Below are 26348 nucleotides of genomic sequence, written 5' to 3' on the forward strand. Positions count from 1 at the left end.
GAGAGGCAACCCTTTCTAAAGGTACAGAAACGTGTTAGCAACAGACCTAGAAAGGTCCCATTGATTTTAAAGGAAGCAAGGTATTTATGTAACTGCATGGGCTACAGATTATTTATTTTTCTTTTCAAAAGCTCCTGTTTCTGCTATGTGAGTTGAGTTTCTGATTTCCTACAACAGCTGGTAAAATTGAATTAGTAGCATTTGGTAAACATTTGGCTTCTAGTGGCAGACAGAACAATTCATAAATACATGCTTCCCACTTGCTAAATGGAATAAGACACCATATGTCTTATCAGATACACAAATACCATGATATCTTGCTTCAGTATGCATGGAAGAAATTTTGCTTGGTTTCACTTTAAACACTTTTACCAGGTAATTTATCACCACATAACATTACCTCTGTCTAATCCTAGAAGGAACACTGTGAATATCCACTTAGACAAGTCTAAGGCACTAATAGTGCAATTGTGCATTCCCCATTACAACAGCTCAGAAGCAGCAAATGCACAGGTGGAGACAACTCATACAGGACTGCATTTTTCTGTCAACAGATTAAGTTACCTTGAAGTTTTATGTGTTCCCAAATGAAATGCAACAAGAATGAGTTTGCCTTTCTCACTGCCACACAGCCGGACCATCCTTGCTTGAAAAGATGGAGCTCCAGCTGCCTCTGAAGGGTCTGAGGAAATTCCTCTCACAAGGAAATTTAGCACCTTTCCACTGACCACGGGCTTCTTCCACATATGGTGTCACTGCAGTACCTTCCCTCAGCAAACAGGACATTCCTCCAGTGCCTTCAGAAACCTTCCAAGAATTATGGGCCACATTCGTGGAAAAGGTGTTGCTTTAACACAGATTAGATTTGGAAGAAACAAGGTTAAAAAAAAGCAATTGCTTCACTCCAGGGAGCATGTTTTCCTCGACTACAAGAGCTCTGGCTGTACCACTATGGCCAATTCCCTTTAGGCTATGCTTTCTGGTGCTGCGGTACCTCATGGCCTTTGATAAATCTTCCTTACAATCAAGGAAGATGCCTTCTGCCCAGACCGTTGGAATTGTAAAAAGTGCCCAGGTGGGGTGGGGTGACCTTGCCCAGCTGCCAGATGCCCACTCAGTCATTCTCTCCCACTCCTCAACAGGACTGGGGGTGGAAATAAAATGAAAAGCTTGTGGGTTCAGATAAAGACAGGGAGGTCACCCACCAATAATCGCCACAGGCAAAACAGATTTGGGGAAAAATAATTTATTAGCAATTAAAACAGAGTTGAATGGTGAGAAAGACAACAACTAAAACGCCTTCCCCCTATCCCTTTTTTCCAAGGCTCAGCTTCACTCCTTCATTCCTGACCCCTCTACCTCCTCCCTGCTCCAAGTGGGGGGTGGGGGGTTTGTGGTCGGTCCATAACAGCTCCTCTCTGCCTCTCTTTCCTCCTCATGCTCCAGCGTGGGTCCTTTCCATGGGTTGCAGTCTCTCAGGATAAACTTGATCCAGCATGGGCTCTCCACAAGCTGCAGTTGCTTCAGGGCACGTCCACTTGCTCCACCATGTCCTCCAGGAGCTGCAGTGTGGATATCTGCTCTGGTGTGGTCCTCTCCGCAGGCTGCAGGGGGATCTGCTCTGGCACCTGGAGCACCTCTTCTACTCCTTCTCTCACCTTGGTGTCTGCAGGGTTGTTTCTCACACTTTTATCCTCACTCCTCTCTCTGCTGGGCAGTGTTCTGTCCTTTCTTAAATATACTTTCACAGAGGCACCAACAGCTGCGTTTTGCCAGAATGCAGAGCAGGGGGATACCAGGGAGTCCCAGCCCCTGGTCCTACAAACTTTAAAAGTGGCCAGTGCCCCCTCTTCAAGCAATTCCCCCAGACCTCCATGCTACTCTTATGGGAAAACTACTCCAGAGCCGTATTCCACTAACAAAGGCTCTCTTTCAATTTCTAGCCTGTTTACTCTTGGCTAGCTTATACCCATTTGTTTTATGTCAACACAATTAAAATAGCTCATTTTCCTTCATGCTGTCTACTGTCATGATGTCTGTGTAGGCTGCAATTACATTCCTTCTCAACCTTGGTCTTGCTACGCTTCAGTTCTGCAAGACCTCTCCATTTCTCTGACCATCTCAGTAACTCTTCTGTACAGCTGATCTTTTAGAATCAGTTTTCTTGAGAGCAGGTGACCACAGTGGGGAAAGAACATGTATTCATCAAAAGGAAGTCTCACCAGAGCCTCAGCCTCACCCTCCTGCTCTAGCACATTCCTCTTTCTACTAAAACCAGACTGATCATCAAATAAGATATTTTTCCTCTTTTCATAGTAGCAGCTCTAAGTTGTTGAATAGATGATTCTCAAATATCTTTCTTTCTCTCCTCTTCAGTCATTTCCAACTAAAACTCCCATGGAAACAGCTGAAATTCTGTTACTGGTCTCTAAGGGGGACTTACACTAATCCCATCTCTCTTATTTCAGCCATCGAGGTCATCTGGTTGTTGATGTAGTATATGTAATCTTCCTTGGCACTGACAGTTCTTCCTAATGTTGTCATCTGCAAACATCACTGCAAATATTCCTACTTTTTATACCAAGGTCATTACTAAAAACATTATTAATAGGCTCCATTCAGGCTGAAAGCATTGAGACAAACCATCTCATCAGTTTGACACTTGCTTGTCCATAGATCCTGTTGCTGGTCACCACACTCTCAAGTTTAGATAATTATTTCCAAGATTAAAAATAGTACCTATTCCAGATGGATGGAAAATGTATTTCCTTTGTCTACATAGTATTTTTTATTAAACAACAATATCAGTAAGTCAGGTGTGATCACTTCCAGAAAAGCTGTGTGACATTTTCTTCCATTTTCTGTTTCTTTTCTTGTACTCAACCATTCTTCCCATTTATTCTGAAATCTTTCATCATACTGAAATCAGACTATCAAGTCTACCAGTTAGCAGGTACCACTTTTTATATTCTTCCTATAGAACATATAGTATCTACATTATATATCCTTGAAACATGTAATTCTTTTTCCTCCTCTTCGTCACAGCTTGACTGACTTAAACAAAGACTTTTTTTTCTTTTTTTTTTAACTGGACTTTGTTACTCATTTTCCCCCTTTCTGTTTGAGATTATTTTAGTACCTTTGACTTAAAATATAGTATCTCTGCTACTGTCATGTCATGGAAGCCCCCGGGGACTCTAGTTTCCCCTAATCATCCAAATTTTCTCTACCGAAATTGAGAAACATACAGATCTTGTTGTAAGTTAAATGGATTGAAAGTTGAAAATTGAATTCAAGTTTGCTTTTTAAACCAGTTCTTGCAACACCCTGATGATTACAACTAATTACCTTTGTCGGTTCAGTAATTCTTGGCAGGAGGATGACAGTGGCAGTGTAAATTAATCTTCTGTACCAATGCAACAGCAGCACTTCTCTAACGTGAGATCTCTATCCATATCTTAATCACCCCCTACACTGCTCAAGGGGATTCCCAGCGGAACCCACACTGTCAAAGTAATTTGGCCTCTGATTTTATTTATACTTTTCTTCAGCATCTAGCTTACTTTTACATCTGTTTTTTTTTAATAATGCATACCTTTTAACAACAACAGTTGCATACAACACACACATTTTTATCAACTTACACCTCGACACAGCTACCAAATATTAAAGGTAGAGGCAACCCCTCAGAACAGCTCGCCATTAGGTTTGGGGGTCTGGGGGTTTCTTTACCCCAATTTTGGTGGCAGAAGTCCTATCAGAAACTCCAGCGCTTTCTTAGTATCTGCCTTGCATTAAGTAAAATACACAATCGATCAACCACAAAGATTTCCTGGGTTTCCAGAATTGTTCTCTGCTTTTCCACTACCCTCTGCCAACTGAGGAATCCCAGTGCCTGAGTGACCCCAGGCCCAGGGGTGGCTTGCACATCCATGACACAGCACTCAGGGTCTTCACACCAGGACCACTGTAAGAAAAGCTATGTTCTGGGCATTTGAGCTTACCTATCCCATTCACAGCTTAACAAATGTATTCACCTCCCTCTCCATCAATTGGGCTGTAGGGCCTGAGTACAGGAAGAGATATCAGCTCGTGAGCTGTACAAGATCTCAATGCAACAGTTTAAAGCTTGGTCATTCACTCTTTGCAAATAGGTACTGAAGTGTTTCATTTACCTCAGTCGACTTTACATGAAACCTCTCCATTCCACTGGCAGCAGTTGGTCTTTTTTCATCTCTCTAGCCTGTACAACCCAAAAAGTCCTTTCAGAGGACTCTTTAAAAAATCCCAAGCATCAATCACAGTTATCATCTACTAGCAAAACTGCAGGTGATCAGGAAACTGAGGCAATCCAAAGGCTGTTACTTGCCCCGTGTCAGATAATGCACTGGAAGCTGAGCCAGGTAGCCAGACCCAAGATTCCTGCCTCAGTCCGTCAGTCTGGTTGTCAGCTATGGTAAAGTGATGTCTGATCTAACCCCTACAGCTCTCACTTTTCAGTTGCTGCTGAGACTGTAGATGAGTACCGGGACCCACAGGCTTCTACCTGCAGGTATGAGCACTACTGATGGTATACATCTTCCCAAGACTACATCTCCTGCCAGTTTTGGACAAAGTCACTGGGTCTATGTGGTGGCAAATGATGATAAAGCCATCACATCTTGTCACAGTGTGCCAGTGACTTTGAAGGCTAGGTTTGGAGTGCAGCAGCCTAGTTTCCGCTGGCTCAGTGGGGAAGGCCAGGTTGGTGCTGTGGCTTCTGTCTTCAAGGTACTCCCTACAGATTTGACTTATCATTCAAAGAACTGCACCTTACTGAACCCCCGCTTAGAAAAACACTTAATTTCAAAGTTGAATTTGCACGTGCAGGAGACAAAACTGCCTTAGCAACCACCTCAGGCATCTGGAGCTCCCTCCCAGAAGAGACCAGCATAGCATGAAACCTCTGAGCCTTTCACACAGAGTGCAAAACCATTTCCCTGCTCTCGGTTTCTTGTTTTAAGAGCCTGCAAGTGAGAAGACAGTCAGCTACATAAGTAGTTGTTTTAACTAAGTGCATCACCAAGCTATCTATCTTGGCTTGCTGCAATGCACTGACTGAACACTCAAATCAGTGAGGGCTCAGAAATGATCACTTTTAAGGGCAAGGGGAGCTACAAGAAGGTTGCAAAAACATTCCCATTCTGGAGAGAGGTATTATTCACATTTTATAGACAGGATATCTGAGGCAGAAAGTCCGTCTCAGCCACGTTAAGCTTTGCTCTCAGCACTCATCCTCTCAGAGCCATTCAGGCTGCTCTGCATTCAGTGAGTCATCCCAGTGGGAGGTTTAATTAAACAATTATCATATTATATATTTCTACAGCCAGATAAGGGAGCAGTGCTTAGTAACAGCCAAAGGTTTCTATAAGGAATTTGTTACCAAATCTCTGGTATGCTAAATTTCTCTGAATATCTGTAGCTGTCCTTCCATCATGACACCTCCTCCTTGGCCTGACACAGGATGGGGCAATGCATTAAATCTGTACAAACTCACCAGAAATCAGGCAGAGATCATCAAAAGTGTTTTAATGATTAAACCATGTCAGACATTAACAATGTAGGTATATTCAGATGAGCCAAGGGTTTATTTCTAGCACATTTAGACAGCCTATTTTTGAACATTATAGCTGCTGTACTGAGCTATGTAAAGACTCTGCAAACCAGTACCTAGAAATGAAGACACACGTACAAGCTTTGATAATGTAAACATAACAGACACTGTCTCCTTCAAAACAAGGAATGAAAACCCACAAGGCTAGTAGGAGAACTTGTTAATTCCCTAAGAGATGTGCAAAAATTTTTAAAAAGATTTAATTTTAAAAAAAAATTAAACATGCTAAAACTGGCATTTATATAAATATCAAAAAACAAACAGTTAAACTTGAGCAATTACCAGCAGAATGTCTTGCACAATTCAATTTTTCAGAGCTTAATGAATAAAATATTCATAAGCCAAACTCTACCAGCAATAGATATTGGCTTTGCAACTGACTCCTCATATGTGCAAGGCAAGATTTTACAAGGAGTAACTTTAACAAGCACTCAAACCAAATCCTCAGAGAACAAGCCAAAACATTACTGGTGATATACACAACTCACATTACAGAAACAGACATTTCCAGAACATTTCAGTAACATTTAAAAAACATTAGATATGACTTAGACTGTTTAATTTTGCTTGTTTGGGAAAAAAAACACATTTATGTTAGGCACATTTTAAAAATGAACATATGCTACATGAAGAATAGTACAGATACCAACCTAAATACAGACAATTCCAGCAGAAAAGCATCTTTCTGTCTTCGTTTTTAAATACGCTTTCAGATAGGTCACAGACTTAAACAGTAGCTCCTAAAATGTGGATATGGCTATGGTATTAACACTTGAAATTCTGCCAGTTTCCATATTAAAAACCACTCTTCATTTAGCATTTAAGAATTCTCAGAAATAAGGAGAAAAAAAAGAAACAGAAAAAGAGAAAAGAAAAAATGGGTCCACCCTGTATATACTCTAAACCTTAGAGACAATATTTAAGTCTTACTGGACTGTGTAAGCGCCAATTAATTTTACATTAGTGACATATTTCAAATAAAAAAATAAGATCTATCAAAAAGGTAAAATAACTTTTTCATCTGGTTTGTGACTGTTTAGTCAGTTAAAGCCAAATATACAAAACTAAATTCACCATTTCCAATTTCACTGTATCGTGTAAGAGATACGTAACATTGTGTATCACATACAAAACAGTAAAATGATCAATGGATTCTTCTAAATGACTTTTTAATAAAAAGTCAGTCAACTGAAAAGTTGAAACATACCCTAATTTTTAAACCAGTAATAAGCTTTGGGCCCTGCTTTTTAATTTAAGGCATGTGTGTTTATCTACTGAAACCAGCATTGTACAAATTACCTCTACAATCACATGCATGATCTACAGTAAAAAAAATGGAGGTTTAGATTACAGTGTTTTCAAATTGTGAATCATAATTCAGCACCTATCATATTGACTAGTAAGGCAACAGCAGTGTCGGATACTACGATAATACTCCCTTCCACAGTCTATAGCGGGGTCAGTGACAGCCCAGAATTATTTTTAAACTTTAACCTACTTTTATGTCCTGTATACAGTTTCTAGGGTGTTTGCACTGGTTAAGTCCTACATAAATCACACTATTCTAGGCAGGAATAGTTACAGTAGCCATTAGAGTATTAGTGCACAACTCTTATTGTGCTTACAATCAGATGATTTTGTTGTTGGGGTTATCAAAATGGTTTTTCAGTTTGGTCTTCAATCCTTCCTTTGTTTCCTTTGTTTCACATTGTTCTCAAGGGAAGAAAAGCTGTTTGTGTACCCGTTCACAGTGGCCGTAGAGCCGTTCTGATACTCTTTCCTCCTCGAGGATGCCTTCTTGTTGTAAGTCTAGAATATATGGAGACACATGGTTTTGCTTAAATAGATATAAATAACCGCTTCTCACAGTAACTTGAGAAACTCAAAAATAAACTTGCATCCATCATTTTTAAAGACGTGCCGGTAACAAGCTCTACCATTTTTTGTGTATGAGGCTATACTATGCCTTTCATTCATCACAGCAAGAGAATTAGTTCACTGGAAAACAAAAAGGCTTGGTAGTATGATGGTAGCATTGGGAGTGTTACGTTAACCGTAAATTAGAAATAAGGGAAGCAATTTTATGAGCAGACTATGGCAGAAGAATATACTCAAAATGACAAGGGAGGAAGGAGGTTTGATGCACTGCAGGCGACCATCTCAAACAAATCCAGAACAAGAAGTGGGTAAACAAGAACTGTGAGGGAAGTTCAGAGACAGAAATGTGAAAGGAATTTGCACTGGCCAACAAGGGAAGCAAAGACTAACAGGATCAGGAAGGCTCAGGACACCAAAAAAAAATTAGACAGTGAAAATATATACATTAATTAGTCTTTGTCAAAGGGGCTCAGTCACTTGACAAGAGTGTGTTTCCTAAAATATGTGTGTGAAAGAAAGGTAAATGATTAAAAGTTAAAGTATAAGTAAAATTGATGAAGGAAGTCAAGTAATATTTGGAATATACCATCATGTTTAATTAGCACATTCACATGTGTCAAGTGATACGAGCCATGGGACTGACTTTAAGAAGTACTGGAAGATCAGATAGGGAAGCCTGCTATGTTTCCCCCCATGAATCACTCTTAGCAGACCCAAAATGCTCAAATCTTTCAAGAGACTTTTAAAAAACATAACAGAGTTTGCTTGTTTGGGGGCAGTAGGCTGTGCTTGTTTGGTTTTCTGAAGATGGGTACATCTTTGCACAGAACCTGATTACGAACTACTCAGAACAATGCATACCAAGTCTGGATCTGTTCAGACATGAAATCAATTGTGTAGAAACGCAACTCAAAAAACTGATTTTCCATATGAAAATGCAAAAAAATGCCTGTAGAGGTGAGACAAAACCAGATTTCTGTACGTTGGGAGTTTGGGAAGTTTCCCTGGATATAAACCAAGCATTTCCCCTTGTAAGAGCAGTAATGAACAATTCCTTCGGGTGCTTCACAGGTTCACAGGCGACTGTTTTATTTCAGACTGGAAAGCTGCTTCTTACATAAAGCTCTTCCTCTCCCTTATCTGCAGTTAAATTGCATTAGCAAAATGTCTTTTTGTGCCACTCTGCTTATTGAAATTACTAATTGTTCTGAATTACAGATACAAAATATCAGAAGATTCAAAATTGAAGGGCAGACCAACAAGTACAGTATTTTAAGAACGTATGCATGTTACTGGAAGATAACAAAAGGGTATTTCAAGCATATCTTTCTGTAAACAGCCTTGCAATGAGATACAGAGCCAGCAGAATGCTACAAAGAGTAGATGAATATTACTTTTACCTGAATATAGAAATTTGTGAAGAGGATAATCAAAGAAATCATATAAGAAATCTGGAAATACAGCCACCCCTGAGGAAATGCACATGGCCAAACAACACCACAGCTCGTCTGGAAGATTGTCAGGACAAACTGAGTCTGGGAAGAGGAAAAAAAAAATAAATAGAGAAATAGAACACATTAATGCAAGGAGGAAAAGAGCCATTAGTGACCAAAATCTCATTAGTTACCTCCAAAACAAGTACAAAATATCTAATAGTGTGTGTTTGACAAGTTTATCTTCTCTGTCTTACTAACAGTGTAAACCTGAGTTAGTAGATATTCAGATTGTGGTATCCTGTTGTTTAAGTGTTTTTATTTGATTGATATTGTTCCATTTTAGAGCATTAGAGTAAGTTATGTAGAATCGATTTATAAATATACTAAGGAACAAAGACTACCTTCTTCCTAGTGAGAGCTCATGGGGTTTGACTCTACCATCCTAACAGAGTAGATCTGCATCTCACTGCTTCAGTTGCAAAAGATTTGGGGTCACTGGGCCTACACACAAATCCTGCAATCCTCTCCCACAGACATGACTGCCTCACATATGACTCCAGTGCAAGAATTTTGGGGGTAAAGGCTGCAAGGAAGCTGGGGAGGGAGGGGGTTTAATTATCTTCAATTATCTCGTTTGGAAAAACAGAGTTCGGGCCTAAATGCTGCAGAGGGCCTTAGGCAAAATTCATCCTCACATGAAGGCTACCAGATTAGGGAATGTTTATTTAAAAAGGGAAAGACTGTTGTGTTCTGCTCGGCTGTTTTGCTGCCCTAACAGCTATGCACACAGAGGAGGCAGGGAAGTGAAAGCAGCTATGACAATAGCCAGGGGAGCAACTGAAGCACTGAGACACTTGCACTCTGTAGCCCTCAGCCAACCAGGATGAAGAATAGAGCATAAATCTGGAAGGGAAATCTCCACACACAAAGCACAAACCCCCCCTCAAACAATGATCCCCACTGCTACAATACTCAGCCATCCTTCAGGAAGGAAGAGTGCTAAAAAAACCACAGATTTTGAGAATCAACACTCTGAACTGCTGGCAGCAGGTGTTATTAATCATCACCAGCAAATATTATTAAACCTATTCACAGCTCTGAGAAGGTGCTAAGGGGTGGGGGGAAGATAACAAAAAAGTCTATCTCTAGGCTTCAGTTTCCCCACCTACAAAATGGGGAAGACACAACACTCATGCACGTTTCCTTGTGGTGTTCTGACATGTTAGACACATTGAAACCTGGTTCTTGTTCAGTATCACTACAGCATGTGCCATATTGCTTAATTTCATTGCTCTTTTCACCTCCAGTACACAGCATTCGGGCTTCATCACTGTACACACAGGAAACAATACAAATGGATACAAGGAGCTCAGCACAGAATTACAAGAGGAAAAAATCTGCCCATTTAAAGTGCAGAAGGAGACCAGAAATATTGAACACTTTTTAATAAACCATTTACAACTGCATGCAAAAGTGAGACAGAAAATCCATTGTCCCACAGGACTAGAATGAAGGGCCTTGTTAGCTGTGGACTGCATTACAGTCAGTTTCTGGTCTGTCATCTCAACATCAGCCTGAGCAACCAAGCACAGAGAAAAGCACGCTAGCTCAAGCTGACTTGGAAGAAACGCTTCTCCCTCCTCCCTAGCTAGCGAGTCTCAGAAAACCCAGCGCTGCAGCTTCCAAATACATCTAGCCATACAACACGGGGAGGTGGAGAAAGATCCCACTGATCTCAGCACTGATTCATGTACACCATCAGTCCCCAGCTCCCCATCGTCCTGAAAACAGAGCAAACGGAGGTGCAGAAGCCAGATTTCTAAGGTGATTTAGGCACTTAGAGATGTAGAAGGTACTAGCCTTCATTCTCCCTTCTTCCACCCCCTGCCAAAATTTTCTAACTCAGTAAAGACAAGAGGATCTCATCACAAATACAAGAGCCTGCTGAAGCACTGAAAGACTAATCACTCACCAGCTGCCCCTGAGTGATGTACTTCTTCCACCACAGATAAGGACGCATTGCTGGAACAGCAGACAATCCATAGTAGGAGTACATGAGGACATGGATAAAGCTGTTCAGTGTGGCACCAAAGTAAGCTAAAAAAGGGCAAAGGAAAAAGAAAGTACACTGCGTTACCAGGAACACGCTGTTTCATGGAACTTACAAAAATAACAAGTTCAAAATGCTACTATTTAAAATATGATTTCTCTTAGAAGAAAGGCAAGAGATTTGTTTTTTGGATTGGAGGAGCTGTTTTGCAGCTGTGCATTTTATACCAGCCTTCTGGCTTTGTTTCCTTGATTTATTCTTTTTCACATCTACATTTTGGCTTCTCAAGGGAACTGAGGAAGCTGATAAAAATGAGGCATGTAAACATGCCCAACAATCACTAGCTTCACCCATCTAATTTTAGGCTTATTTCACTTCCTTCCAGGCAGGAGCCTATTTTGTCATTTATAACCAAAAGCAACAGATATCTTCAGAAACTGCAAGTTAGCTATTTTATTTGTCCTTGTTTACAGCACCTTTAGTCATTAAAGAAAGTTTTAGCTTAACACCAAACCACACAGAACTGTGATGACCAAGCAGAACATAAAGCTTGGAAAGGAAGAAGAAAAACACATCACTAGAAATAGCACAAAAGTATTTTCAAGACCACACAAACACAAGATAGACTCTTAAGTATCTGCACTTTTGACTGCTGTATAAACATGGACTGACTTCCCTGGAGAAGAATGTGGTTCCAGATGCACACTTTTTATAAGTTCAGCATTACTCACTGCTGTGCCGACAACACAAAACAAGTAAGAGTTTCTATGTTGTTTGGCTCAGAAAGCAGACTCCTGAGCAACCCAGCCTCTTGGTCTGCACTGATGGTAGTTCACATCCACTGGATTTGAAAAGGTTTCTCTTGGATGAGTGTTCAGCAAAATCAGTATCTATAAGCTGCACGTCTGAACCACAACTAAGACATGCTAATGCAGTTAGGAAACTAGATGCCAGCTAAAAGCAGTGAAATTAAAGAATCAAAGCAAGATTGCCAGAGGTTAGCAGGATTTAGACAAGAGAGACATGGAAATCTTCCACTTAAGATGCATTTAGTCAAGTTCATTAGCACTCAGGGGACACGATTTTAATTGAAATAATTCGTTATGGCTAGTCGTATAATGAGATTAAATTAAGAAAGTAACATCTCAAGTAAACTTGAGAGATACAAGAACAAGAGTCACTATTAGCTATCTTGCAGCTGAAACAAGCTTCTGGTCCTGACTTGGAAAAGAGTATTGTTTCCTTAGAGAGTCTGCAACCACCACAAAATAGAGACAGCAAAATTAACAGGTATCAGACCTGGACTACTGCCCCTGATGAGTGTCACACTGCCATGCAAATTCTTCAAACTACATAGACATGCCTTTTCTAGAGGCAGCTTAATTCCTGCAACTATCTGCAACAGTTGCAATGCAGAAAAGCATCTTAATATGGGACAGAACAGCTGAAGGTACCAGAGATGTTTGGTTTGATCAAAAGAAAACCAAAACGAGACCCTTGTTCCAAGTGTTCCCCACCATAACCCAGTACTTACAGTGACCACAAGGCACCCAGTTCATAACAAACCACCAAATGTTCAGCATTGTTGCATGGTGGTAGACGTGCAGAACAGTGATCTGATGATTATTTTTCCGCAAAATGAAAAAGAAGGTATCCATGAACTCAATGAGTTTGGAGAAATAGTACCACCAGAGAACACGTATGATCTAGAAGGGAGGAAACAAGTTTTAGAAGCATTGCACATTGTGGGGGCTTTCAACCCTTTTGCTGTCTGAGTAATTAAAATCCAGATTCTGTCCTGCACTAGGATTGAAGACACTGCTGAGATCTTCTGTAATGCTTCTGCCTCAGGTATCTCTGTAGGAGATCCAAGTACAAACCCATAGCTACAGATTAAAACAGGATGACAAAGACTGCTTTATAAGGCTATTGCTGTGCACCTGGGGTGTCCTGGGAGAAATGAGAAAAAATTTAACCGAAGTTGATCCTGCAGTGCTCTCTGTAAAGAAGAGGTCTGAACAGCGACCAGAAGAAATCATCACCACATCTCAGAAGGAAAAGGGGAGTCACAACACATAGAGGTTGGATACAATCTGAAGACCAACTCCTTGTTTTTTGACCTGGGAACACTTGAAAATTTACAGATAATTACTCACCAAAATACTAACCACGAATATATTGTAGATCAACTATTATGTTTGACAATGCATTGTCCATTGTATTGTAAAAGGAGGGAAAAAAGCATATAGTTTGAACAAAACCTGCATAATGAATACTGTTCTGCTTTTCACATACACACAAGCAGACAATCTGAAATGTTATTAGCTGTAAGTCTCGATTACATTACCTTCATATCAGCTTCTCCTCCACTGTGCGTATCCTGACAGAAGAAATTGTATCCTCCCTCCCATACTCCTGTCAACAGCTGAGAAAATCAAAGAATAAAGTGTTATTTGGGGAGAAGGCTGTACCCCGTGGCACATGCAAACCTCCACAGCGGCTCTGCTGAGACATCTGGTGTCAAGGGATTCATGGGCACCTGAGTGTGGCATTAGGTTGAATTCAAGCTCCAAGCAGTGACCGAATCATAGTGGAGGGTGAATTAACAAATTCTTCCAATTGGGGTATACCAGAATAAAAATAGGAGGTAGCATCTTATGCCCACTTATCCCACAGAGCGTGTGTGTTTTGCACAGTCATATTCCAGACAGATTCTCAAGAAATATCTTTACCTCTTGGCTGATGATCTCATTGTTGGAGAAAGTGAACAACCAAAGTAAATATATTTTTCTTCTGATTATTTTTGGAAAGAAAAAGTTTATTTTAAATAAACTTTATATAAAGAGATCTGACTACAAATTTTCAACCATCTAACAGAGCAAATCTTCAGCTTTGCTATCCTTAACAGCCAACAAGTGATGTTTTACGGTATTGCATTTCTTCAAGATCTTTTTAAATAATTCACTCATCCCAGTATAAGTGACTTCCTCCATAGGATATGGCATCGCCTGCCTGACTTCCTGGCATAACAAATAACACCTCAGATCTGATGGAATTACTTTTAAGAGTAATGAGCAGGTATCAGTCATGAGAGGCTGATAGGGAGCCCACTGCCAAGGGGCTGGCTGAAACCTCTGGAGAAGCAAGAGGCAAGCTGGATGTCCGTGTCCCACCCTTTCATGGGTGGGAGATGGAGGGGCAGGTTGAGGGTGGGATGGGAGGAAGGAGTGGGTACAAGGACAGGAGCAAGCCCCCCTTTAATATTGTTAGGTATCCCAAAAAACATTTTAAAGGCAGAGACAGATATCCTGCACAAGCAAGTTATCCAGTTTTGGCCTTAACTATGCTTGTGCAGAATAAAAAAAAGCTTTGCAAAGCCACAGTGGAAAACTCTTTGTACCATAAGTCATTTAAAATGATCACTTGATTAAGGGACTACAATAACTGGTATGATTAAAATGCTGCTCAGAACTGTGAATGGGAAGCTAATTCTAAAAGGTACAATAAAGATTATCAGTTAAACGATCCACCTTTTCCTAATGTTATTTCTTTCATGCCTCATTTTCCTCCTAAATTAGCTTTTAAAATACCCAATCAGCCTAGGTCATTATTTTTGACCCAAGATAGAATTATTGCCACTACTTAGGGGGGAAAAAAAAAAAAAAGACAGACATCTAGTTATAACATATAGACCTGGAATTATCTCATGTATTAGAGACAAATCAATACCACCTAGCCACAATGAGAGCAGGGCAGCCGTGCGCATCAACGGCAGACCCAAGCAATTTCTCTATCCAAGCAGCAAAGGGAACACAGCCACGGGAGGACTCCTCTCCGGGCTGTAAGGCAGGCACAGCTGTGCAAAGCACACCAGTTTAGAAGTGGTACCCTGCTAAAGGACCAGCTATGTCCCGGAGGAAGCCTTACACCAAACCACTCTTAGGGCACCGAGGGAAAGCCTGTGCGGCTTCACAAGTGCCCACCAGTCCCTCAGACAGAAGATCACATTGTGCTGTGATCATGTTGTTAAGAGTTTACAGATGTTTTCATACAGTTCTCATAGTTCAAGGAAGTTAGAGTGAGAATCACAATGTTTATATTGTAATTAATCCAAATAGCATCCATCACTAATGCTGTGGTCCATAAACTTATCCCAAGTAAAGGGTAGCATAGTGAAACCCAAAGAGCTTTCCCTGCAAGCGATACAGGTTCGCTACCTAAAGCGTAACACAACCAAAGGTGTCTGGATGGATCCCACCTCTCTGAAGGGCAAAGCCATCAATGTGGCTATAGGTAGCTTCAGCTAAACCTGAGTACTCCCTTGTTTCCAGAAGAGCATGTAGTGACATGCTAGGAAGCTGTAATACTCTCACAGCCACAGGGGTTTAAATGATAGAAGCAAAGCAACACTTGTAGGAAACTGTAACATCTCTTATCATATAAATAGTTAGTAAAGTTACAAAAATAATTTAATCTCTCCCTTTCCAGAGGAACTAAATGGTGAAAAGCTGCTACTGCTGCCCACAAACTGCTGCTGCTGCCCACAAACATTGCTTGGTGCAACATACAACACACAGATAATCCTTTTACTGAGTAAACCAGCTGCTCCTTTGTCTGACACCACTATTTCTTACATCCACAATATTTTCAGCACATACTGGAAAGCTTCAGAAAACAAAATCAATGGGCCACTCTGAGACCTGACCACGAATGGTTCCCAAAGGGTTCTGTTACGCACAGGGCTGGGCGTACAGCACCAGGGAGCTGCTTACATGCCACCTAGAAAGCAATAGAGGTGTCATAAATGGCTAGCTAGTGCATTTAAGTCATTGCTCATGCTTGTTGTGGTCCCCCCCTTACAGTTACTGTACAGCATGTCTCAACTTGCCCAGCAACGGGCTGGTGGCTCCTCAGCCACCCCAGGCTTGAAACAACCTTTCCCTGCCCTCTGTCCCTAGGAAGTCCTTCATTTTCAGGTTGGCAGGAGCCCAGGCTTGCTAATGGCATTGCTGATGCACAACCACACAGGCATATCTTCTCTCAAGAAATCAGCCTGTTCAGAAAAGGCTGACTATAATAATTTTCACCAGAGTACGTGATTTTTAAACGACACGAAAAGAGACAGCTCCTTCCCAACTAGAACTTAATCTGTCTACTGCCATAAAAGACAATAAAAAAATGTTTCCATAAATACATTAGCAACAAAAGCAGGGCTAAGGAGAATCTCCACCCTGTATTGGATGCGGGGTGGGGGAACAGTGACAAAGGTTGAGGAAAAGGCTGAGGTACTTAATGCTTTCTTTGACTCAGTCTTTAATAGTAAGACCAGTTGTTTTCTGGGTACCCAGCCCCCTGAACTAGAAGACAGGGATGGGGAGCAGAATGAAGGCCCCATAATCCAAGTGGAAATGGTTAGCAACCTGCTACACCATTTAGATGTACACAAGTTTATGGGTCAGATGGGATCCACCCAAGGGTACTGAGAGAGCTGGAAGAAGTGCTCACCAAGACACTTTCAATCATTTATCAGCAGTCATGGCTAACCAGGGAGGTCCCAGTTGATTAGAAGTTAGCAAGTGTGACACCCACCTACAGGAAGGACCGGAAGGAGGATCCAGGGAACTACAGGACTGTCAGTCTGACCTTGGTGACAGGGAAGGTTATGGAGCAGATCATCTTGAGTGCTGTCACATGGCATGTACAGGACAACCAGGTGATCAGGCCCAGTCATCATGGGTTTATGAAAGGCAGGTCCTGCTGACTAACCTGATCTCCTTCTATGACAAGGTGACCTGTTTAGTGGATGAGGGAAAGGCTGTGGATGTTGTCTACCTAGACTTTAATAATGCCTTTGACACTGTTTCCCACAGCATTCTCCTGGAGGATCTGGCTGCTCACAGCTTAGACAGGTGTACTCTTCACTGGGTTAAAACTTGGCTGGATGGCAGAGCCCAAATAGTTGCGGTGAATGGAGTTAAATGCAGTTGGTGGCCAGTCACAAGTGGTAGTCCCCAAGGCTCACTATTGGGGCCCATGTGTTTAATATCTTTATCAATGATCTGGACAAGGGGATTGGGTGCACCCTCAGTAAGTTTGAAGATGACGCCAAGTTGGGTGGGAGTGTTGATCTGCTCGAGGGTAGGGAGGCTCTGCAGAGAGACCTGGACAGGCTGGAGCGATGAGCTCAGGCCAACTGTATGAGGTTCAACAAGGCTCAGTGGTGGGTCCTGCACTTGGGTCACAACCACCCCAATGCAATGCTATAGGTTTGGGAAGAGTGGCTGGAAAGATGCCCAGCAGAAAAGGACCTGGGGGCGTTGGTCACAGCTGCCTGAATACGAGCGGGCAGTGTGCCCAGATGGCCAAGAAGGCCAGCAGCATCCTGGCTTGTATCAGAAATAGTGTGGCCAGCAGGACTAGGGAAGTGATCGTGTCTTACTGCTTGTTACCTGGGAGAAAAGATCAACACCCACCTCTTTACAACCTCCTCTCAGGTAGTTGTAGAGAGTGATAAGGTCTCCCCTGAGCCTCCTTTTCTCCAGGCTAAGCAACCCCAGTTCCCTCAGTTGCTCAAATCCTGGTGGCTCATATCACTTGTTTAGTTTTGCTAACAAACACCCCCAAAATAAAATAGGTCTGCATGCCATATAACTGGGTACCTGGCACTCTTCCTACTTTGCCAAATTACCCCGCCAAGACTCGAGTAGAGAGGCATGGGCCCTACTCACAGTGTTGCAAGAACAACTTGACTCGCGAACCTGGAGCAGAGCAGCAACAGGGGTGGAAGCAGTATTACCTCTGCTTCTCTCCCTAACTCCCGTAGCTCCTTCAGATACAGCCATGCCAGTCAGCAGGAGATTAACCCATATCCTGCTATGCACCTTCTCCACCACACAGGAGGCCACCCCTTGCTGCCCCTGCGCAACACAGGAGTGTTTTTTTCCCTCAAAGTCCAAGCACTGTAGATTTATACAGAATAAAACATTGTTTGCCCCTAATGAGCACCCCCTCTTCCTGAAGTATGGGAGTGACAGGTCAGCCTGGAGAAACCCCTCCTGCCCCCTTGGCCTGCCATGCCTTTTGTATTGTCTGGGACAACCACAGTTCAATACTCTGTTCTGCTAGTACCAGAACCCAGTCCGGTCATTAAATGCCCAAATAAATAATTTATAGCAAGTACACACAGAAACTACTATCTTAGGAATTCCAAATAAGAGGTATAAGATTTCTAGTGATTTTAAAATAAGGTTATATTATATTACATTACATCAGTAGACCAAATGGTGCAAGTACACAGTAACTAGAATTACACAAATCCTACAATACAAAATTGTTTTCCCCATGTTATTGCATATAACTTTTCAGATGTAAAGGTCAGAAAAACCAAGCAGGTCATCTTTCTCATCCTAGTTGGGAGGATGCCTCACTTTAACATCTTATTTCAGTCATATAATATTTAAACTGAGCTGTGATGCTATGAATCATGACCTGAACCACTACAGCTGTAACTCAGGAAGAACTCCAAAGCAAGGTTTCAGGTTTATCGTACACAAGCTATTAAAGCAGCTTATTTTCAGACAGACTACTAAACAGGTTCATAAGTGGTGATGTTTTATGACTTTCCTCAAACTAGGACTGAAAAAAGTTTAATCCACCTGAAATTCAAAGTGACAACAAGGAAGAGAACAGGGAGTTACATCTCTTTTGAATGCTGCTCTTCACCATGTTATCTTAAAAGTGAGTATGTGCACTATGAAGTGCTACTGATGTATGGCTAATCCTTCAAAGCCAAATTTCCACAACTGATGTGATCTGAGCAAAGGTATCATCTGCTTTGCACTGACAAAGGTAATGGTGGAGGCACTACAGCTAGAGAACATACCTGTAGGTGCAGGAAGCTCATTTTTTTCCCTATCACCCAGCCCTTCAGCTCTCTCCCTGCAAACATCAAGCAATGCAGTGTTATGTCAGCACAGCTCTCTACTTGGAAGCACTTTTATGGGATCAGCCCCTTGTTGCACTACGTTGCTTGCCCTCACGTCTAGCTTGTAAGTGCTGTCAAACACATTTCATAGCAACTACCACAAGTTTAATAGTCTTCATAACACTGTAGCTTCGTGTATTCCCATTTATAAAGGGACGGTATATTTACAGCAATACCAATGAACACTTTCACATAGATAACATTACATTACGAGCAATATTCACTTTGATTAAGTGTTTCACTATACAGAAAGGAGGAGCCTTAATATTCACTGTATTTTAGTTGTCTCATTCCTTCACAATATAAATGCTATTCAGCTGGCTACAAGTATGAGGACTTCTTCAGCATACAATAAATAGTCCTTTCTTGGTAACCAGTTCATTGTTAGCAAGAAAAAGGCATTTATAAGATCAACAGTTTGGATCTTTTCTACCGTTTAAATTTATCACCATGTTTTGTAACATGTAGAATGCTATAGTAATTTTCACGTGGAAACTATGCATATTATTTCAAGTATTCAAGGAAAAAAGATTGGCTATCCTGAGAGTTTTATCCATACTCAGTACAACTGAAGAAAAGTCCATACTTGTAAACACTCAGTAATGTAACTGGAGGTTAAAACAATAGATTATTACATAATTATAAATAATATCTGCATAAAATAATGCAGATGTTGTACATGAAGTCCACAACACTACTTTTAGACAAATTAAACAGATAACACACAAATTTTTCTGGATGGTAACATCCTGACTGGGAGGTTAGAAACATAAGCACATCAAGAATAAAAGTTGTTCCAAGTATCTACTGAATCCAAGACTGTTTACCCTGAAGAATCAAGTATCAAAGTTCTTAATAACCCAACTCAGTAATTTTTGACAATTCACTACACAAGAGAAATAACTTTAAATTTAAATCACTTCCTATCTAAACACTCACCTTGTAAAACACTACAGAATTAACTACAAACTTAAAGGAGAATTACAGCTTGCATATACTTCTAAGCAAATGCCAAAAAAAGGAAAAAAAAGGAAAAGAGATTGGTAGTTTTAGCTTTAGCTTGAATCACATGTTGAAAATGAAATCTCTCCTTACAGAAAGAAGAAATGCTTTTGATTAAAAGCAAGCCAGAGTATCCTGTACATTAAAGCCACACACTCAATCATTTTCTGACCACATTCTTATTTACACTACCATAGCTCTTAATTTTCACTTTAATAAAAACCATATAATTCTGAGTAAAAGCAGCTAAAATGCTCTCTGGGAAGTGGAACACTTTATACTGCCTAAATCTTTGTTTTGTTAGGAGAGAAAATAAGTCCACAGAGAGTCCAATTCAGTTGGAAATATATTTGTATGTTCAGATTTTAACTTCCAAGAAACAGATGAATCACAACGCCATTGATGCAATTGTTTCAGCAAAGCTAAGAGGACATGAAGCGATTGCAGGCTTACAGAAATAGATGCGGAGTGTGTGCATGATTAAACACATTTAAATAAAACACATTTTGCACTCCAAATCAAGCCGTAGTTTTGCTATGAAGTACTCTGTACAATCCACCAGCACAGTCACGTTGAGCATGACTTCTAGGCAAGGAGGAGTTACTGAAGGAGTAGCCAGGTTCCTGCTGAAAGATCAGGCCTTCACTTCCACTGAGCGACAGAAGTGCATTTGAAACACTGCTAACCAATGTCAGCATAGATGTTTAAGGCAAGGTTTGTTTCATACTGTCCTTAGAGGTAATGTTACAACTACAGTTTTCTCCCCTGAGAAGTGACATTGAAGAACGGTTGCAATGTTTCTGCAGATATTTCCCCGGGACTTTCCTCAGAGATCATTTTCAACATAAGCCAATGTAATTAAATCAGACACCGCAAAATAACCCTGACCCAACCCCTTTCCTCCTACCTCATAAAACATATACAGGGAAAGCAGTGTAAGTCCAAGGTTGTAGACCACTAGAACACCCCTGCACGAGAACGGTTGCTTATTCCGCATGTACTTTGGTCCTAGCCACACGATTAGTAAGTACAAGACTGAGAAGATAAAGGTAGGTGTATAGTTCTCCAGAAGAAGCCATCCTTTTACTCTGGGGTCTGAAACAAACAAAAACATGGAAACACTTAGATTTTGTAAGGGGAAAAATTCAGTGCATCCAGAAAAAGCTTTATCCAAAATGTTTCTAGTGCCAGAATACTGGAGAAAGACAAAGGAAGATCAGCAAGCCATTTTATTAAGGGCCACATTGCTAATTACAACCAACCTCTGCAAACAAGATTTTAGTTATACAGTTGTTAAAGAAAGCAGAAATAATTCTCTTCCTAAGGCAAAAATATTCTTAAATTATTACTGCTATTATTTTTAAATAGTCACTACTGTTCAGAATCATCGTCCATCTTGAACACCACAGATGAGTTTAAATTATGAAGAAAAGCTTCAACAATCCTTATTCTCTCAAACCAGCCTTTCCTGATAGCACACACCTTATTTCCTCACAGAGACAGCAAAGCTGGGAGTGAAGCAGACACCTCTCTAGTTATCAGTGGATGATCCTGATAATTATTTTCGAGTCGGTGCTAACACAATTAGACTCATGTATGTGCTACTCAAAAGGATTAAATTTTGAAGTCCTTGTATGAGCAGTGAAACAGAGCCAGTCCAGTCTGACTAACCAGTCCAGCTGGCAACATGTCAGCTCTCAGGAAAAGCACATAAACCACCCTGAACAAGAGGATTTCAGGGGAACACTTGGGACAAGTGCGTGATTCCTCTGAACCACAACTGTGTCGTCTGTACCCAGCAACAGCACCGTATTTCACTCCTCTCACTGAAGTTGGTCTAAAGGATTGAAACCAAATTTACAAACTCATAAATTAACAATTCAAGTATTGCTGGCATTCAGAGCCCTGACTTAATTTCAAAGGAGTCACATGTGGATCCTGAATGTAAGACGTGAGGCCTTAAAATGTAGGTTGGGAAGTAGTTAAGAAAGCCGGGAAACTGTTTGGATTTGCTGCCTTTATGGTTCATTATTTTTAAGACATGGCAAATATAGACCATATGCCAGCACATGCAATAAGTTATATCAGAACATCCAGACTAATTTAAATGGGCTTAGTATGAAGAGGGGGGCAACAAGGGCACTGAGCTACCAAAAGCAAACAGAAAACACACTTTGAAGGATCAGAGACTTGTTCCACCTCCTGTGGACTTTGTCCTGCGAGGAATTAGCACCACCACTGAATTCACTGTGACAGAGGTCGAAGAGACACTACTGAAGCAATCAGAGGAGAAAGCACATGCCACTGAGCAGGATTGCTATGCACACTCTGTACGGGATGCTGACATTTAACACCCCCTGGTCAGGACCAGGTGGAACACGGCCATCCCTACCCTAGCTGGAAGCCCTCACCATGAGGCTACTGCCTGTCCCAGTCCCACTGCATCTCTTTTCCTTATGCTGACCAGGATTGCTGTTCTCCACCTGTAGACTTTTCCCAGTCAAAAACCTACCAAAACCATTGTTTCTTTAAAAAGAACGGTTTCAAAGCAATGCTCTCCAAAAACTACATTTTTTCAATGAAAAGTTCCTTAGCAGCTCTGGTTATGAGGGTAAGAATATTTTTATTTCATCAAATGCAAATTAAAAAAAGATTTTTTAAAATAAAAACTATTATTAAATTCTTAAAAAGAAAAGAAGGCGGCAAAGATCTGAGATAAGCCATTCACTAAGACTAACCACAGGAGCTTAACTGAGTAAGAAGAATAGCTCCTATGATTGTCATAGGTGAAAAATAAGCAGCTCTTCAGGTCAAAAGATCAGAAGCATTGATTAGATTTTTTTATTTATTACAGAATCACACATTTTGATGTTTGCAGATACTGAAGTAGTCACCTGTCAAAGTCAGGATGTTACAGAAAAGCTGTTTCTTATGCCCTAGTATCTGCACTTAAATATCATTTTTATTCACGTATTTAACTTTTGACAAATCTTACCTCTGGGTCCAAGCCAAACATCAAGGTAGCTATTGATTGTTTTATCCAGAAGTTCCATTCTACAACCTATCGAAATGGAAAGAAGAGGAAGAAGTTAGTTCTTCAGCTCACAGAAGCAGTTTAATCATCTGAGTACCATCTGTTAGGGCTAACAAAATACTAATATGCAAAAATTGCAGCAGACATACTGGACATTACTAGCATATATAAAGTCCATAAAGCTTGTAGAGCCACTGGTGTAAGAGCAGTATTTCTCGCTGAAATATTCTATCATGAATCTAGATACACAGATGCTTAAAATAATGAGTTCAGATTAATCTTATGTTCTTTTTAATTCTGTATTTTGTAAGTGCAAATACACGATGACACCTTGCAAGATCCCTCTGCACGGAGGAGGACTGGACCTTGAGAAAGCCAGAAATATTGAAATTCTCAAATAAATGCTATGAAGCTCTTTTAACAAAGAGCCTCGAGTAGCTGGCAACGCTAGGTGGGGAGGAGGAGGGAAGGTAAAAAGTGAAAACTAGCTCTGCTTTCACTTCTGTGGATAGGTGACGGATTACAGCTTTGATTAACAGCCCATAAAACCAAGAGATCAACAGTCACCAAATGACATCGAGGGCTGCAGTGGCAAGGGAGAAAACACTGCAGTTCATGGCATGAACATCTTCAGTTCCAGTAACTGCTTACTGGCAAGACATTACCAGATAAAACTCATTCAACATCAGTACCGTAGAGGGATTCAAATGTCATCTGTCAGCTCCTCACACAGCCAGTATTCGTTGGTAGCACCTGGTATATATTCTGAGGTACATAAGCCACTGTACCTCCCTAAGGCTAGAGCAGGAAGGAAGTAGCAACACTTTCCATGAGCAGGGACAACTGCATATGAAGCCATTCTGAAGAGAAGAGGAAGTAATTTTCTTAAGTAAAAAAAGCAACCAAACCAAAAAGAACCACCCTTCCAATTTCCTCTTTTCTATCCAGAACTGTACTGAACTTTCACTAAAATAATTTTATCCATTTTTAATAGGACAGTTTTCACTTCCTGACGTTTCTCCCCCCCAAACTACTAATATTAACAATTTTTAGTTACAGGGAAATAACGTAAGCAACACATAAGCTGTCAACATACCCACAGCACAAACCAAAACGATTACGAAAGTTTACACTTAGTTGCTAGCAACAACAAAGTTCATACCTCTTTTTTTCAGTTCTAGCTAAAGAAACATCTCTCTTTCACCTGTGAAAACCCTACGTCTAGGGGATTTCTGATTTATGCAAGTAAAATGAATAGTAGGTCCTCTGGTTTTAGTCAGCTGGGACTGACACCTCCATTTCTTTTGAGTCCAGCAAGAAAAGCCAAGCAGGATGCAAATGACGTCCTCTCCCTAGTCCAAAGTGGGACTGGGAGCTGCCCGGCCCTCACAAGGGTTTCAACTTCCTGTGGGACCAATAAAACACAATGGTCTTGGATTTGTGCATTTACATTGCATGGTCTTCTACATGTCCACATCCCTTCCACCACAGGGCTCCAGGCAGGAGGCTGCCGCACTCACGGAGGATTTCTGGCTGCACCCCTTACCCATTGTTTCCCGCAGGGCTCTCAGGGCCACGCGCAGAAGAGGACCTTCCCCTTCACACGCATCAACTCTTTGTACTGCTTTGGACCACACAAAGGCACAGAAACTTCCCTGGAATCTGGTCACCAGGCACAAACAAAAGAGCTTGAATAAAATAACCAGGAGCATTAAGTCTTCTGCAGTCCTGCTTCATACTGGTTTTATTTTCCAACTGAAGAAGCCCAGCCCAAATAAGCACACACCTCACAAGAAGGTGCATTTTTGGGATTACATCGCTGTTTTGCTGATTGAGGATGTCAGTTAAACTCAAGACACTAGAGTGAAAAGAGTAGGCTGATTTTACTGTTAATAATTAAAGGATATAACTAAGTAATAGAGACAATAAGCAGTAAAATACAGAATAGTACACTTAATTATTACTACATACAGTTAAGCAAGGCAATGTGCCTAATCATTACTACACGATGGGGAGAATAGTGATTAATAAAGATCCATCACCACTTGCATACGTTACCATCACCCAGATCCGCAGTCGCTGGGCAGCCCTGGTTACAGCGAGGATTTGGAGAGCCTGTCCTGGCAAGTGGGAAATCCTACGCGGTGCGTCCACCCATAGGTGAGGCATCCAAAGTCACTGTGAGCGGGCCCAGCCTTATATACCCAAAATCAGCAAGGCAGAATAACTTGCACTTTTGTTTTGAGCGGAAACATCTGGTTTCATCCTCCTGTTGGATTCCACCCAAAGCCTGGCCAGGGCTCAGGGGGGAGAACCAAGGGAGTTTCTAACAAGGCCAAACACTTGGGTTCTCAGCCTTGAACAAGGCTAAACGAGGGAAGTTGGATACATTCTCACAGCATTTCATCCTCACTACTGATTATATTCTGTCTAAGCTACATCTTTCACTAGTGAGCATACATATTTCGTTAATGATCAGCTACTAATAATTAACACTAATGGTAATACGGATTTTACTAATTAACAGATACTAATAATGGATAACACTTAGTTGTGAGGTTCATCTAGAGGTCAACTTTGTTTCAGGGCCTATTATTCAGGCCCTAGCACTACAATCGCCTTGCCAGCTATGACACAAACTGTGAGTGCTTGCATGAACAGCCACGGCACTAGCACACTGGTGTCCTACGAATAAGGAAATTTAACTGAGAAGACTATGCTGTGCTACCAGAAGAATGAACATCAGGAAGACTGTGAGAAATGAGTATATAATTTCCAAGGACAAGAAAGTTATTCAGAACAAGCTCTTCTTTTTTTCTTTTTCCACCTCTCTTTTTTTTTTTTAATCTGTCAGCTATTAAATATCACCAGGAAAAGCACTCCCTAGCAGATTATCAATTTTGTTGCTTGAAATCCCTACTTACTCAATTTGTCTGTTGCTTCTTTGATCCAGTACTGATTGATTTAGTTACGTAGCATGGCATCATTCAATAATCCAGCATCTGCACCTGACTTCAACTACCCTTTTTTGCAGAGGAAGGCTTCAGATGGGAAAGTTTGTCCTGGTTTCAGCTGGAATAGAGCTAATTTTTCCTCTTAGTAGCTAGAATAGCGCTGTGTTTTGGATTCAGTATGGGATTTGGTATGAGAAGAATGTTGATAATACACTGATGTTTTCAGTTGTTGCTAAGAAATCAAGGACTTTCCAACTTCCTATGTCCTGCTAGTGTGCAGGTGTACAAGAAGCTGGGAGGTAGCAGAGTCAGAGCACTGGACTCAAATTGGCCAATGGAATATTCCATATCATATAA

General features: G+C 41.0%; 1 protein-coding gene across 4 annotated transcripts in view; it reads right to left on the reverse strand.

The window, feature by feature from the left end:
- Positions 1-5553: 5553 nt before the first annotated feature.
- ELOVL5 (ELOVL fatty acid elongase 5) overlaps positions 5554-26348 on the reverse strand; it is a 40393-nt gene continuing 19598 nt past the window's right edge. For 3 of the 4 annotated variants that reach the window (XM_074861725.1, XM_074861727.1, XM_074861729.1), the window contains exons 2-8: positions 22999-23064; positions 20911-21098; positions 13365-13442; positions 12552-12723; positions 10940-11064; positions 8932-9066; positions 5554-7462 (exon numbers count right to left, since the gene is read on the reverse strand). In XM_074861725.1, coding sequence (XP_074717826.1) covers positions 7331-7462; positions 8932-9066; positions 10940-11064; positions 12552-12723; positions 13365-13442; positions 20911-21098; positions 22999-23056 — 888 coding nt within the window. In that variant the 5' untranslated portion in view covers positions 23057-23064 and the 3' untranslated portion in view covers positions 5554-7330. Of the gene's footprint in view, positions 7463-8931; positions 9067-10939; positions 11065-12551; positions 12724-13364; positions 13443-20910; positions 21099-22998; positions 23065-25095; positions 25116-26348 lie in introns of those variants that run through there. The other variant, XM_074861726.1, reaches the window with a different exon arrangement.

This window comes from Strix uralensis, chromosome 3 (assembly GCF_047716275.1).
Source record: "Strix uralensis isolate ZFMK-TIS-50842 chromosome 3, bStrUra1, whole genome shotgun sequence".
In the NCBI taxonomy this organism is placed as follows: Eukaryota; Metazoa; Chordata; class Aves; order Strigiformes; family Strigidae; genus Strix; species Strix uralensis.